The sequence below is a fragment of the Oculina patagonica genome, chromosome 12 (assembly GCF_052425735.1).
Source record: "Oculina patagonica isolate OP01 chromosome 12, crgOcupat, whole genome shotgun sequence".
In the NCBI taxonomy this organism is placed as follows: domain Eukaryota; kingdom Metazoa; phylum Cnidaria; class Anthozoa; order Scleractinia; family Oculinidae; genus Oculina; species Oculina patagonica.
Window position 1 is genome coordinate 24,878,248 of NC_135769.1, and position 13,838 is coordinate 24,892,085.

General features: G+C 39.1%; 2 protein-coding genes across 10 annotated transcripts in view; both read right to left on the reverse strand.

Annotated features, from left to right (window-relative positions):
* Positions 1 to 13,838, reverse strand: part of LOC144633852 (D-aminoacyl-tRNA deacylase 2-like) — a 35,767-nt gene that overhangs the window by 21,258 nt on the left and 671 nt on the right. For 4 of the 9 annotated variants that reach the window (XM_078492741.1, XM_078492745.1, XM_078492747.1 and 1 more), the window contains exons 3-7: positions 12,269 to 12,390; positions 11,987 to 12,056; positions 11,481 to 11,578; positions 10,443 to 10,547; positions 3,834 to 3,897 (exon numbers count right to left, since the gene is read on the reverse strand). In XM_078492741.1, coding sequence (XP_078348867.1) covers positions 3,834 to 3,897; positions 10,443 to 10,547; positions 11,481 to 11,578; positions 11,987 to 12,056; positions 12,269 to 12,390 — 459 coding nt within the window. Of the gene's footprint in view, positions 1 to 2,652; positions 3,209 to 3,833; positions 3,898 to 10,442; positions 10,548 to 11,480; positions 11,579 to 11,986; positions 12,057 to 12,268; positions 12,391 to 13,838 lie in introns of those variants that run through there. The other 5 variants (XM_078492744.1, XM_078492743.1, XM_078492748.1 and 2 more) reach the window with 2 other exon arrangements.
* Positions 4,790 to 7,150, reverse strand: LOC144633832 (BTB/POZ domain-containing protein 6-like). The gene has a single exon (XM_078492716.1). The coding sequence runs from the start codon at positions 6,999 to 7,001 to the stop codon at positions 5,679 to 5,681; it is 1,323 nt and encodes a 440-aa protein (XP_078348842.1). The 5' UTR covers positions 7,002 to 7,150; the 3' UTR covers positions 4,790 to 5,678.

A 13,838-nucleotide genomic window follows, 5' to 3' on the forward strand; every position in this document is an offset into this window, starting at 1 on the left:
CATTACACCGTTAACCCTATCCGTAACTTCCTGAATATTAAAGCAATCACAATGAAATTTAGAGGATACATCGTATGTCCAAAAATCTGTTTTTTGTAATACGTCATGTGTAATAGTTACGTCACATCACGTGACAATTGCATCATAATTTCAAAACAGGCGCCATCTTGGATCCGCCATCTTGGATTTTCATAATTTTCCAACGAACGTCAGAAAATCGCCCAAAATTACTAAAAAAAGTACTCAAAATAAATAAAACGTTGCAAAAAAATAAAAAGGTGAAAATAATTGCATTAATGTTAACTTAATTCCATTAATAGAACACAAAAATTGCAAATTTTGGAAAAGAAAAATATGCCCTTGACGACGAATTTGTAACACAAAGATCCGAAGAAAAGGTCAATTTCACGTTTTGTTGGAACTACATGGAAATGGACTCTATCCTCTTAATTCTCACACGGGCTCATAGAGAGGGGATATGGCATCTGTACTTGCAAGTTTCCGCCCGATGTTGCCATATGAAGGGAAACTTCCTTTTCAAATGGAATGGAATGATCAAATGGAATGGAATGATCACAGTCTTGAATGGCTAAATGAGATAGGGAAAAGAGCAAGAGGGATCGTGGACATATCCAAGAAGTAATCAGCATTGAGTAGAGCGGTACTGTTCTATAATCCCCTGTCACAGATTGCTGAAATTACACACACAATGTTTGGATTGAGCCAAGAAGTTTTCCCGCAACAAGTCTACTCCTGGTTGGAAAGATTGGGGCAAGCAGGATGAACCTTTATTGCTCGCCATTCCTAAAAAAAGTATTATTTTCGCCACCAGAAAATCAAACCTGACTTTATAGCATTGCCACGAACGATCTGTCGCTGTTAAATACCAAAGAGCTTGGTCAAAAAAGCAAAAACAGGAGAGAGAATTTGTGGTGCAAAAGGTTGGAAACTGTGTCTTGACAAAAGCAAGATGAATCGTCAAAGATGAAATTCTGGGACACGATGCACAAGAATAAAACTCCAACTTTCGATAACTTAATTTTCATTGCCTATAAAGCTGGTTGTTCAGTACTTTTATTTCTTCTTAGATACATTTGAAGCAAAAACACCGCCAATATGAATAAGTATAAGGCAAAGATGCAAATGACTATTTCCTAATAGCGAAACGTCCAAGGAATGTGTTCGTATTTTTTAAATGAAACCGTTCCTTTTTATAGACCCAACGAAGATTCCATAACGGTAAAGGTATAGATCTCAGTTGTTTCTTTAAATTTTAGCCACAGTTGAACAGCCTATAAAGTCGACAGTATTTATTATAATTTTCATTCAGAATTTCAATTATCCTGTCGCTGTGTAGTGAAATGGCAAGCTATCTGTGGCGTCATTACATGACGCCACAGGTTGCCTGGAATGCTTTCTGTGGCCTATTCTAAAAAAAGGAAGGAACTAGGTTGGAGGCAATTTATTTGGTATAAAAAGATGCAAATACAGTGCATACGGCTTAGAACCTATTTTTATCCACAAAGTTAACCCTATCCAGATCGGTAGGGGAAGGTGGGAGGGGGAAGTAACCGCGCTAACTTTGAACGCTTATAACTTTTTCAAGATTTAACCGAACGCTGCCAACTTTGCGAGTTTATCTAAAATTTATCTGGGAATAATTTGGTAGGATGGGTTGTTGTTTGGGGAAGTTGACATTACAATGGCAATGGCATTTTGACAGGAATGGTTTCCAAAATTTGTGATTTTTGTGTTCTGTTAATGAAATTAATAAAACACAAAATCTTTTTAGGTTTTTTGTTTTGCACCGTTTTATTTATTTTGAGTACTTTGCAGTGAATTTTGGGCGATTTTCTGACGTTTTGGAAAAAAAATTGAAATTCAAGATGGCGGATCCAAGATGGCGCCTGTTTTGACATTATGATGTAATTGTCAGGTGATGTGACGTAATCATCCCACGTGACGTATAACAAAAGATAGATTTTCGGACAAACAATATATCCTCTAAGTTTCATTGTGATTGCTTTAATATTCTGCAAGTTACGGTTAGGGTTAACGGTGCAATGACGTCATTTTAGGTGCCCTTTTTGTGACGTCATTTTCAGACTGAAGATCGCAAAAGAATTTTTGGTAACAAGCATTTTCATTTTCAGCAGGTCAAATTACTTAAGAAAAATCCTGTTACCGACTTTTACTAAAAAATGCGTCATAACTTTCAAATTTTATGAAAGTCGTCTAGTCTAGTAAACATAAAACAGGTTTCAAACTGAATAGAATACATAGAAAAGCACCGAGCATGATTTCATGTTAAGCTGGAACCTTTAATACACTACAGACCTTTATTACATTTAGGACCAAAAGTTATTACACTTAGGAACTTTATTACATTTAGGGCCAAAAGTTATTACACTTAGGACCTTTATTACATTTAGGACCAAAAGTTATTACACTTAGGACCTTTATTACATTTAGGGACATTTATTACATTTGAGGCCTCAACACCATTTTGACAAAACATCTTTTAAGTATGCGTGAATAATTTCCAATTCTTATCATCCAATCAGAAAACAGTGAGGATACCGTGACGTCAACATGTTGCTAAGCAAATTCTTTGGCGAAAACAGCGGGCGCGGACAACTCTTGAAGACTGGATCTTGCATCAGTACATTACTGGTACTTATTCTTCTAACGAAATAAGAACACGAGATTGACACGAGACGGTTAGATTTTACAAACTCATACAGGAATCCTTTGATTTAGACAAGACAAAATATTAGTGAGGTTGCGAAAAATTATCAAAATTGTTTTTATGTCCGACATAAAATTACCATAGATTTCGAGTTATAAGCCCTGGGTATGAGTTTGTTGTTGTCTGCAGCTTGTAGTTTTTTTTCTCTTTCTGAATGGCGATTACTTAGTTTGCTTTTACAGCAACTGGCATCTTACATCAAAGTCTGAAGCGAGTCGTAAGAATGGGCGCTACGTTGTTACAGCTCATGTACATTAGACTTTAACATAGGAATCCGCTTTATTTTTGTTAGTCATCACTGTGGAAGAAAACAACTCGAGGAAAAGATGAAATAGTAACGTTATGTTGTTTATGGAAAGAAACCGGATAGCTTCAGAAATGGCGTAACTTAAAAGTCAAACACGTGTGTAAATGGTCCATTTGTTTCAACACTCAGAACTTGTCTGTTTCCATACGTGCCTGAAAATAAAAATATAAATATAAGTGAACAAACAAACAAAGAATAAACAGACTTGAAAAGTACAACACTCAAAATATGTAAATCGACTCCTTACTACAATCTTAAATGCTGGTCTGCCAGACCTGGAATAACAGCAGTCAGTTTGTTGCAGCGACAGTAAGTCGAACATCCAAGGTGTTTGAATGCCAGGGAAAATAGTTCTATTTTACGCAATATAGTTTTGTAGCCAAAGAAAAGCTTTTGTTGTATGCGACGTCGGCTTCACTGTTACAGTAGTTACTGTTGTGTTAGAGCGATTTTCACTTGAGTGTCTAAAGTTTTTCGCATTTGCTTTTGTTTTGCATTACTACACTTGGTGATTGGTTCAAAAAAACTCGCACTACTTTCTTTACCAATAAGAAATGAAACCCAAACCAATCACGACTCGCTCCTACAGGTTAATGTTTTCCCGCGCTTCATGTTTGATTGGTTCACTGGGAAGCCTGTGTCCTTTGTGATTGGCCAGAGTGATTAATTCAGCTTTGGTTTTACACCACTTAATCAAGAATCGCTATACATCTAGTTTTAGCAGCTTCAGGAACAGGTGCTCGTGGTTAAGTTAGTCATTGTATAACTGTATCTTACCGTGCTTGACTTGTTTAGGAGGGCAATCTGATAAACCTGCTGAGTTACTAGCATGGACTGCTTCCTGAAAAAGATTTACAAAACAAAGGGAAAACTGTACTGAATCGATGTCACAATGGTAAGATAAATGAACTTGTAAAGGCGGTGTTGCACGGGACAACTTGTAACAATTATTTTTCACTCAACACCGCGTCAACTTTTCGTGGTATGTTAAACGAGTCAACTTTTCGCGCAACATCGTACAAAATGTACTTGGCAACATGCATGATACACGAGACAATTACTAGCGCAACGTCGACTCGCAACATTTCGCGTATCCGAACAACGCGGGCGTCCAGGTCATGTTAAACAGAATTCTGGGGAGGTATTGCGCAAAAAATCGACGGCGACCCTGTTACACGAGCCAGCTTTCTAAATATTCGTCACCTTGCGTTGCGAGTTTTTGACTTGGATTCAAAAACTCGCAACGTGTTGCCGAGTAAAATGTTGCGCAAAAAAATTGTTGTTGCAAGTTGTCCTGTGTAATGACACCGCCTTAAGGTAAGGCGAGGTGAGGGAAGGGAAGGGAAGGGAAAGGAAGGGAAGGGAAGGTAAAGCCAATTAAAGGGCGACGTCTATGCGCAGGCCAGATCGCAAGTTACCGTGATAACACGCCCCTCTTAATCTCTTGCTACCTCTAAGTTTTTTATTTTGTCAGGCCAGAACGAAGTTTACACACAAGGAAAGTTGAAATACGGATAAGAAGTCTGGAAACTGGGAAGGACATTTGGTCTGAATTGAATCAAAGTTTGCTTATGACCACAGGAACATGGCCACTTTATTTCAGCAGAGTTTGGTTTTCCTGCGCGAAATACTGGGAAAGATGATGTACAGGCGGTCAACCATCTCATCTGAGAGACATGTGCTAAACTGGAATACAGACTTTCTCATACATCAATAACAGTTCTAATCCAACATACAAGTGAATATTATTTTAGTTTATTAATTCTATAAACCTACTTGACAAGATTACTTACACTTTCACTGTCCTTTCCTCCCACCCCACCATTGAAATATGCAATTTGTTTCGCAATTTGTCGAATTTGCAATTTGTTTTGCAATTTTTCAATTCGTCATTGATCATGAAATATAATAATAATTTGTTTCGTACATCGTATAAACTCCAACTAGGCTTTCTTACGTTGAAAACCATTTTTAATGCCTTGAATGCCTTAATTAATTAAACCTAGGACTGAAATACAATTATGGCTATCAATAAGTTTTCTTAAACTACACAAGTTCCTAGTATCCCAGTCATCTTTAGCTTGCTTGCAATTGAAAACCTATTTTGAATGGCTTGACTATCTTTATTGTTTTCTACATTAAACCTGCATGTAGGACTGAAATACAATTATCACCGGTTGTCAAAATGTTTTCTTAAACTACACCAGTTCCTAGTATCCCAGTCATCTTTTTCTCGTATTCAGTTGCTACACTTTCAGCGTTAACATTCATATACCTTTTACAAGTGTAACTATAAATTTATAGCACTTCAGGGGCCCAACCACGTGTCATGGTCCCCGGGAACGAAGTTCTACTCGTGAACAGAAAACTCTATATCAAGGTTTAACTGACAGGCCGGGCCACTTTCTAAGAACTATGAAGGAAAGCTTTAGCTGTTCAGGATTATTTTCTTTTCCCCATTTTCTATAAAAGAGTTTCAGTTTTGTGGAGCGAACCGGAAATTAACTTCACCGGAAGTTAGGTTTCGCGCGCGCGGATTGATTGACATATTGAGTGGGACTTTTGCCAACTGAAACTTCGGATTTTCGAACGGGAAATTTACCGGAAACGTAAGGAGAAACACTAGCCGATAAAGAAAAGAGCAGGAAACTGGCCTGTTGTTTCACCAGTTCCGTTAGCTGTGCCCTCTGAAGTACGGAAGGTAAATCGTACTCCTTGTGACTCCACAGTTTTTTGTCCTTCTGTTCCATACCATGACCTAGGGCCCGTGATAAGCGAAATTAATTTATACTCCTTGTTTTTCTCCAAACATACTGGACGAATAAACTGTACATTAAAGCCGTAATAAAAATAAATCTGGTCCTTTACTGAGGCGTAGGATCCTGATTGTTTCACCAGAGAAGAGCCACATGTGGCATCTTTAATTTCTGTGGAAACATTGTACTCACGACCTTGAGAACCAAAATGCTGAACTCCAAGTAACTTGATGGGCTTGTCGACAGTGAAATTAATGCAGTCATTATTACCGGAGTAGTTCCAACGGTCACTTGGCGGAAAAAGATACTTAAATCTATGGCATCGATATCTAGCTGATCCAAATCTTGGGGCTTGTAAGAATGGCAGAGGAGATGTTAAAACACCATTGTAATGTTTCATCATATCGCCGACCTCTTCCAAAGTAAGAATGTAAGAATCAAATACAGGAGAGACAAACTCCTTCTCCGACATCAATGGAAACCTTATCGCTTTCACGATCTCCTCTCCAAGGATTCGTCTTTTCGCACCACCACTAGGAGTTATCCTTTGCCTTTCACTTTCTTTTGTCGCCCAGCGATCAACAGCTTTAAACAGTTCCACTTCCTTTACATTCAATCCTTCTCTCTTCACAACAGACTCGACAAGGGATCGCTTAAGTGTGACAAATTCATCTGACGTCACAGCTTCTTCTGTCTGCTTCTCAATCACTTCCCAGCATTGATCTTCCAAATCTTTATCTTCGAATTTCTGAGCGTGCGGCAGAATGCAGAACACGTTTGATGCTTTCAAATTGCTTCGCAGATATTCGGAACATCTCCCAGCGAGTGAAGGCACCATATATTTGTTCGCCAAGTACAGCACTTGCATCACATTATTTCCGCTCAAATTCACTTGGTCGCTGTAAAAGAAACGAAACAACTCCAACAGACTCTCGTAGTCACAGTCAGGCAGTTCAATAGAGTTTGTAGTCTCCGCCATTTGACCATAGAACATGGCAAAGAACACAGGACTGCTGATTGCAAGCACAAACTTGTGAGCTGGAATCACCTTCTTACTTTCACTTTCGCCAGTCGACACTGGAACAACAAATTTCACATCGCTCAATAACTCGTTGTTGAATATGAAGGTCGTTCTCTCGACGACAGTTGATCGTTTCGTCTGCCAATTCTCTTCAACAGCAGCCATCATCCTTGCTATATTGGTCTCTTCACAGTTTTATTCGATATAGCAATGTTACGATCGAAGGAGCTTTTCTTCAGTCGACACTCTTGTCTCATCGAAAACGAAAGAGGAAGGAAAGAGGAAGTGCTAGCGCTACCGCTGAACAAGAGACCGGTCTACATGTCACACAACAGCGTGACCCGTTTCATACGCTCAAATTAGGCAGAATAAAGAGGGGCCTGAAGGGGTAAAACGAGAACTGGGTTTGGGTCACTGGGACTGGGAATCACAAACAAAGAAACAATAGAACTGGGACTGGGATTTGGAAAATCAGGAAAACAATAGGCTGGGAAATGGGATTCGGGCAAAATTTGGCCTGGGAAATGGGATTTATACCCCACCGATCCCGCCTCCGCCCCAATGCAGGAGCCTCGAATAACTGTCATAAACTGCTGCAAAAAAGGAGGCAAACCTTTGGATCACGCACTTTTCAAGCCTGGTTGAAGCCTAGCTAGTTTCCTTAAGTTTGGTTTATTGATTTCCTAAAGTTCTGATGGTTTTAAATATATCTGCGAGACAAGCTGATGCAACTGAATGGCGCGTCTATCAAAATTGAGGCAAAATATATGAGATTGCCAAAATTTGGGAAGTTCAGCTATAAAAATATCTCATCAAGGAGATACCGCGAGGTTTTCTCTCTGTATTGGCATTCTCGATTGTATCTTATTTTCAGCTGCGCTGGTTTGATTGAAATAGACCGCGTCAGTTCTTTCGAAAATACAGTTTGAATTTTTCCCGTTTTTGCGTTTTTGATCAAGCTGTGTTATACGGTTATCGTTTATGTGTCACTGCTAGCTTGATTCGAAACTCAATGTCCTTGAAAGACGGTTTGGTAAAATTAAACAAACATAATCGAACTGGCTGTGGCGTTTGTTCTGTACAAAAGTCTATGTCTAAGTTGCAAATTCTCGTTAAATTTATCTTCAAAGTTGTATTAAATTTAAACCTTGACATTCGTTACAAGCGTTCGTTGGGTCTTCAGCTCGCGGAAGCACGAAAAAAAAAAACACAAAAACCCAGATCCGATCCACATGATCCAGCGGATTGTGGTGTAAGTATAAGTACATGAAAGTCTTACAACACACAAGAAATGGGATGAGATGGAGGTACTTTTCACGCCAGATAGACCAGACCGCTTTTACGGACATTGCATCGTAACTGTTTGAAAACTGGAAAGGAATTTTGATCTGACTTGAAAAAGCTTGCTTCAAAGCTCTTCCTCTGCCTACTAGGGTTACAATGCACATGTTGTGCCATTTGTTTTTGTCTAAAAACTATTATTTAGGTCGGCAATCTTTTTTTCCTAATAAAGCCAGAAGATAGAACGAGATGGTAACACCCAATCTTGGCGATGTTGATGATTTAGATCACCTCCGACAGGTTCATTTATAGCTACCTTGTTTGCTTGCTGTGTTCGTCTGTTTTTGCTTTTGTTCTAGCATGTATTTAACAAATCAACCACGACATTTTCCCCGCAAGGTCTATACCGTAAATGATCTAATAAACGCCCACTCTCAAATAAACGCGTCGTACCTAATGAACGCCTCCCTTGAAGTGTTAAGTTTGTATTAGACGCCCCCTCTTATAAACGCCCCGTGTCTAACAGACGCCCCCCTCGAAGAATCACCTCAAAAATGCTCCATAGAATAAAATCACGCAATATAGTTAGTTTCTTGCTTGACTCCGACATCGAAGAGACCAAGTACGCCAACGTGGTTGACCCTGATGACGATGAAAACGGCGATATCGAACTATGAACGACATCTCTAGGTTTTGTATTAGCGCAGAATAGATTAGTCTCCTACCCAAAAACTCTGTTTTGTAACTTACTCAACTAGCAAACTACGCATCCTATTTGTTTTGCTGAAGTTGTTACAGTTAAATTGAAATAAACGTCTCATATCTATTTAACGCCTCCCCTAAGACCCCGAAAATTTAATAGACGCCCCGGGCGTTTATTAGATCATTTACGGTACACTCTTTTTTTTTATAAGAATGTAGTTTATAAGAATATCGAGGCTGAAATTGGCGAACTTTTAAGAATATCTTAAGAATAAACCCGAGGCTGAGATTTTGAAACGAATATAGTTTTTAGTTGAAGATTTGTAAATACAATACAATTAAATGTTTTTAGTTGAAACAAAATCAGGTATTTTCATTTCCGTCACTTTATCTTTGCGAGGAATGCTTTACTTAAAGCCAAAACGATCAGGCTGCAACCAAAAGCAATGGTACATGTGCACAATATAACACGAAACAATTCTGGACACCAAAAACTTGTAATTGATTACCCAATACTTGCTAAAACGGAAATGTCAAACGATATTTTCTAAGAATGTTTATAAGAATATTTCAGCCTAAAATCGGCAGAAAAATAAGAATATTCAGCCTGGGTCGGAAAAACTGTATTCTTATAAAAAAAAAAAAAGAGTGTACTCTTTCAAACCAAAGACTCGTAAAATTTTCACTGGAACTTTTTGGACTTGATCTGAAATCCACACACGTTACAGAGCGAACACAAAATTCGGATACTCTACGGCCCTGCCATTTTGTCCAAAAATCGCTTGTAACGTGTAACATAACAGCGGAGCCTTAGCCCGAGTTAATCCAGTAAAGTCTTCTAAAACCAAATTTAGGACTGATAGAAAAAGAGAAATTTGTAACAAAAGTTGAAATAGTATCGAGTTGTTGTCTGCTGCTGTCATTGCAACGTACATGCCGATTTTCGAGTTTCCTTGCTGCTGGAAGATCGGTAGCCTGCGTGCAAACATCTCCTATACCTTCTATAGAACAATCTCCGCACAGGGCTACGACTTGCGCAAACGGTCCACGACGTGCGCAAAGGACCTATAAGGAGCGCAAAAGGTTTGCAACGCACACAGAGAGACTGCAACGCACGCAAAGGGTCTACAATACTGATAAAAAGGTAAGAAGTGTCTACAAATTGCAAAGTTTCTACAACGTCGGTGAAGCGTCTACAATGCGCAGAGTCTACAAGCGCCAAACGTGCGTTCAGCAATCGGGATCTCATCCAGAGAGTAATAAATGATGATGATGACGACGACGACGACGCTAATGATGATGATGAATTTCTGCAGCACCTTTTCTTAGCGATCCAAAGGCGCTTATAGAAACCAGAGGGTAGTAGAAGTAGGGCTAGAGAGCAGAGGGACTAATTAAAGTAGAGGGTAGAGAGTAGGGACTATCCCAAACGCCAGATAATTTCCTACTGGGGATTTTTTGTTGATAGAGCGTAACCTAAATAAATAGGCGCTTTCCTCGCAGGATCCCAGAAAGAGGTCTAAAGGCTTAATCTAGCTGGAAAAAAAATCCATATTAGTGATGTACTGCATTAGGTTCTTTCCTAATATTAGACTAAAATAACTGAAAACAATTGAAGTTAAATACCTCACAAAGGGTAATAAACTTTTCATAAAATATCCTTCCCTGGTCTTTTGAGATATTAGAATGATACTGTACACTTTTCCCTTTCATCTTTCCACCAAGAGTTGCCTGGTAAAACAGAAACAAATTTTCCTGCTACAGTTAATCCATTTATTTCTAGTAGGCTTAACAGGGTCAACTCCCCCTGGTTTAATTAAGAAGGGAGGTGGGGGTGGGGGATGGGTGTGGCCTGTGTATAGCCGTGTGAGGGGAGTGGGATGGCTGTACACAGGCTATGATAAGGGTTGTACTCCCATTTTTTGTTTGTGTGGGAGTGAAATTAACGGGATCTTCAATCAATCAATGGTAAACCGCACAATCCATAATACCTTTTGGCATTGTCACATAATATGCTTTGACATTTCTGTAGGACAACCTTTCTTGCAACAGTTTATAAAAGGACCATTTTTCCTAGTACAGTGGAACCCCGATATAAGGATATGCCAAGGGAGCAGTAAAACTATATCGTTATATCGGGGTATTGTTATATCGAAACTCCCGATATAACAATATGGCCGTAAAATAACCGAAAATATCGTTATATCGGGGTCAAGCTAACATGTACTTCAATGTACTTCTTTACTGGATAATGAGGCTTAAAACACAGTATCAAAATTGAATATCATCATACAAAGCTGTTGTCAAAAACGTTAGAGATTACTCGATAACAGTAAAGTTATTGTATTAAATTCAGGGTTTTGCTTAAATTTTGACTGTGTTCTGTTAATATCGTTATATCGGGGAAGATTTTACGTTCGGTTCGCTAACTTCTCATCGTTATATCGGGAATATCGTTATGTTGAAGATCGTTATATCGGGGTTCTACTGTACTTACCCTTGAGAATGCAATACTTAAAAAAAGAGAATATACGCTTCTTTCTTATTTCCTTATCTTGGAATTTAAAAATAACTTATAATTATGCTATGATTTCATGGTTTAGGGCTGATCTTTTATTCACATGAAAAGTCCAGTCCAGTAAATTTTCAACATCATTGACTTACCTGTGGAACAATAAGAACATCACCAGGTAACTCCAGAACAGACACATTGGTTGGTCTGACTGTGATCTCACTTAATCGCACATTCAGAATTGATTTAACTGGAAAGAAAAAAACAATAACAAAAAAAAAAAAAATGAAAGACAAAAGACCTGACAAAACTCATTCATTTAAATAACCTATCAAAAAGAATACAGGTGAATAAATTTTAAATAAATTATAATGCTTTAAAAAAGCATAAGATGTTCTACTGAACAAATTTACGGCCAAGTGGCCCATGCGGCTGAAGAAATATACTGTCAAAGGTGTTAATAGGATGCATCATGTTGTCATATGCTATCGGAATCCTCCATCCCATTATAATCGCAGCCAGGTTTGCCCGGCAATTTGCAAGTATCCAATCCGTACAATCTCCCCAGAGATAATTACAAAATTTTCCCTAACTCATCACAAGGCGTACAAAATGATTTGGAGCTTACCAAGCTTACGGTACCTTATCCCAAACTTACCAACTTTTGGTACAAGATCCAAGTTTGAGCCCTTGAGAAAACAAAGGTAAATAACAATCCCCCTGGAAATCTGAAAAGTACAGAGGGTTTAGGTCAATTAAACCACTCATGCTAGTTCTGTTTCTATTGTTGTAGAAACACCACTTTTAGACTGACTTTCTTAAAAGACATTTGACCACAATTTTTCTAAACATCGGTGTTTCAACAGCAACTATAAGGGCAGTCAACCCTCTGTCCTTAATGCCTAATGGTGGGGTACCTGTGTTTCCCCAGGCTACCCACCTCAACCAACTGTGCATCCTCATTTTCAGTTGGTGGTTGGACCTGAAGTCTGGCAGACAGACACTGCTGAATAATTATCCTCACTGATGGAGAGCCATTATTAGGACTTGCTGCGGCCATACCTTTAAATAAACAAAGAATGCTTAGCAAAATGTTGTGTACCATCTAGACTATGACATTCCAAGTCTAAAGAAACTGTGTGCAAAATATTAGCCATCATTTGGCATAGAGGCTTGGGGCATGTGACAAAGTTTTACAAGAAAAGGCCCAGCTGCTCCATTTTCGTCCCCATGCATAGCCCTTTTTGTTTTTCTAAGCTGGTAGCCGGGGCCTTGGCACAAGGTACTCTCATAAACTTTGGATAGGGATGTGCCGCCAAGGTTCTTAAACCCTGACCCTATTTAAGGATAAAGAAACCGAAAAATGACACCCTATTCAAGGGGAGGAGAGGCGTTCCGTGACGACCCAAATAACGGCTAACCGCGCACGGCAAGACACAAATTCTTTATAAAATCGCTTTACTTATACCTTAACAGAAAATTTAGTTTTAAGATACCTTTTTTTCATTTAGCTGGGTGTTAATTTTAGCTGATAGAATTAAGGTACCCTATCTAAGGATCACACCGGGAACACATTGCCAAAGGGAGCAAAAATGATACCCTATTTAACGACCGAGAACCTCAAAAACCATACCCTATCGGGCGGCACATACCTATATAGACCACATATGGGAGTACCCCCCCCCACCCCCCCGGGAGCATGGTCCTGCCTGAGAGGTTCAACCCCTTACCCTTTTATGTACCACCTTTGCTGCAGTTGGGGTAACCTGCGATCAGGCGTTCTTTTTTCTTTTTACGAAAGCGAGAGGGAAAAAAGAACGCCTGATACATTTATTTAACCAGCCGCCAGCCGCCCCCTAATTTAAATAAACTAATGTGTCGTCAAACTGTCAAACCACTCTTTGTGGTTGGCGGCAAATTCGAGACTTGGATTTCCACAAGGCGTGAAAAACGTCTGGAGAAAAATTGTACATATGTACAGCCTGTATTTAAACTTCGCCGTGTTGAGATAAAAATGCTTTTAGTAGCAAGGTGAGATGGCGCTTGCGAACATATATTTATCAGTTGTACCAGGGGTTGTACTGGATGCCGTCCCTTTATTTCATCTTACACACACAAAAAAAGGAATTCACTGACAAGAGCTGTTTTACGGCAGATAGGATCGGTCGCTTTTGTAAACATTCCAACATCTCTGGAATATTGTTTTCGAAGAACAACAAAAACATCTTCACGGAAACAAAACTATTATGCATTGTCGCTCACTCTATTTGTTCTGCCTTCAGAGAGTCAGCTATTAAACGTAGAAAAGAACTCGTCCTCGCAGTAAACGTGACTTGTCTTTGCCATTACCAGCTTCTGACCGGAAGTCTCGTTGAAATACGACAACCAATCAGTCCACACCGCTTCATTGAGTATTGTTTCTCGACCAATCAGACAAAAAACCAGAATCTGTTTTTTTTTTACATGACTTTCGACAAGCAAATGTATCATGCCCTCCTTTCCCCGCAGCA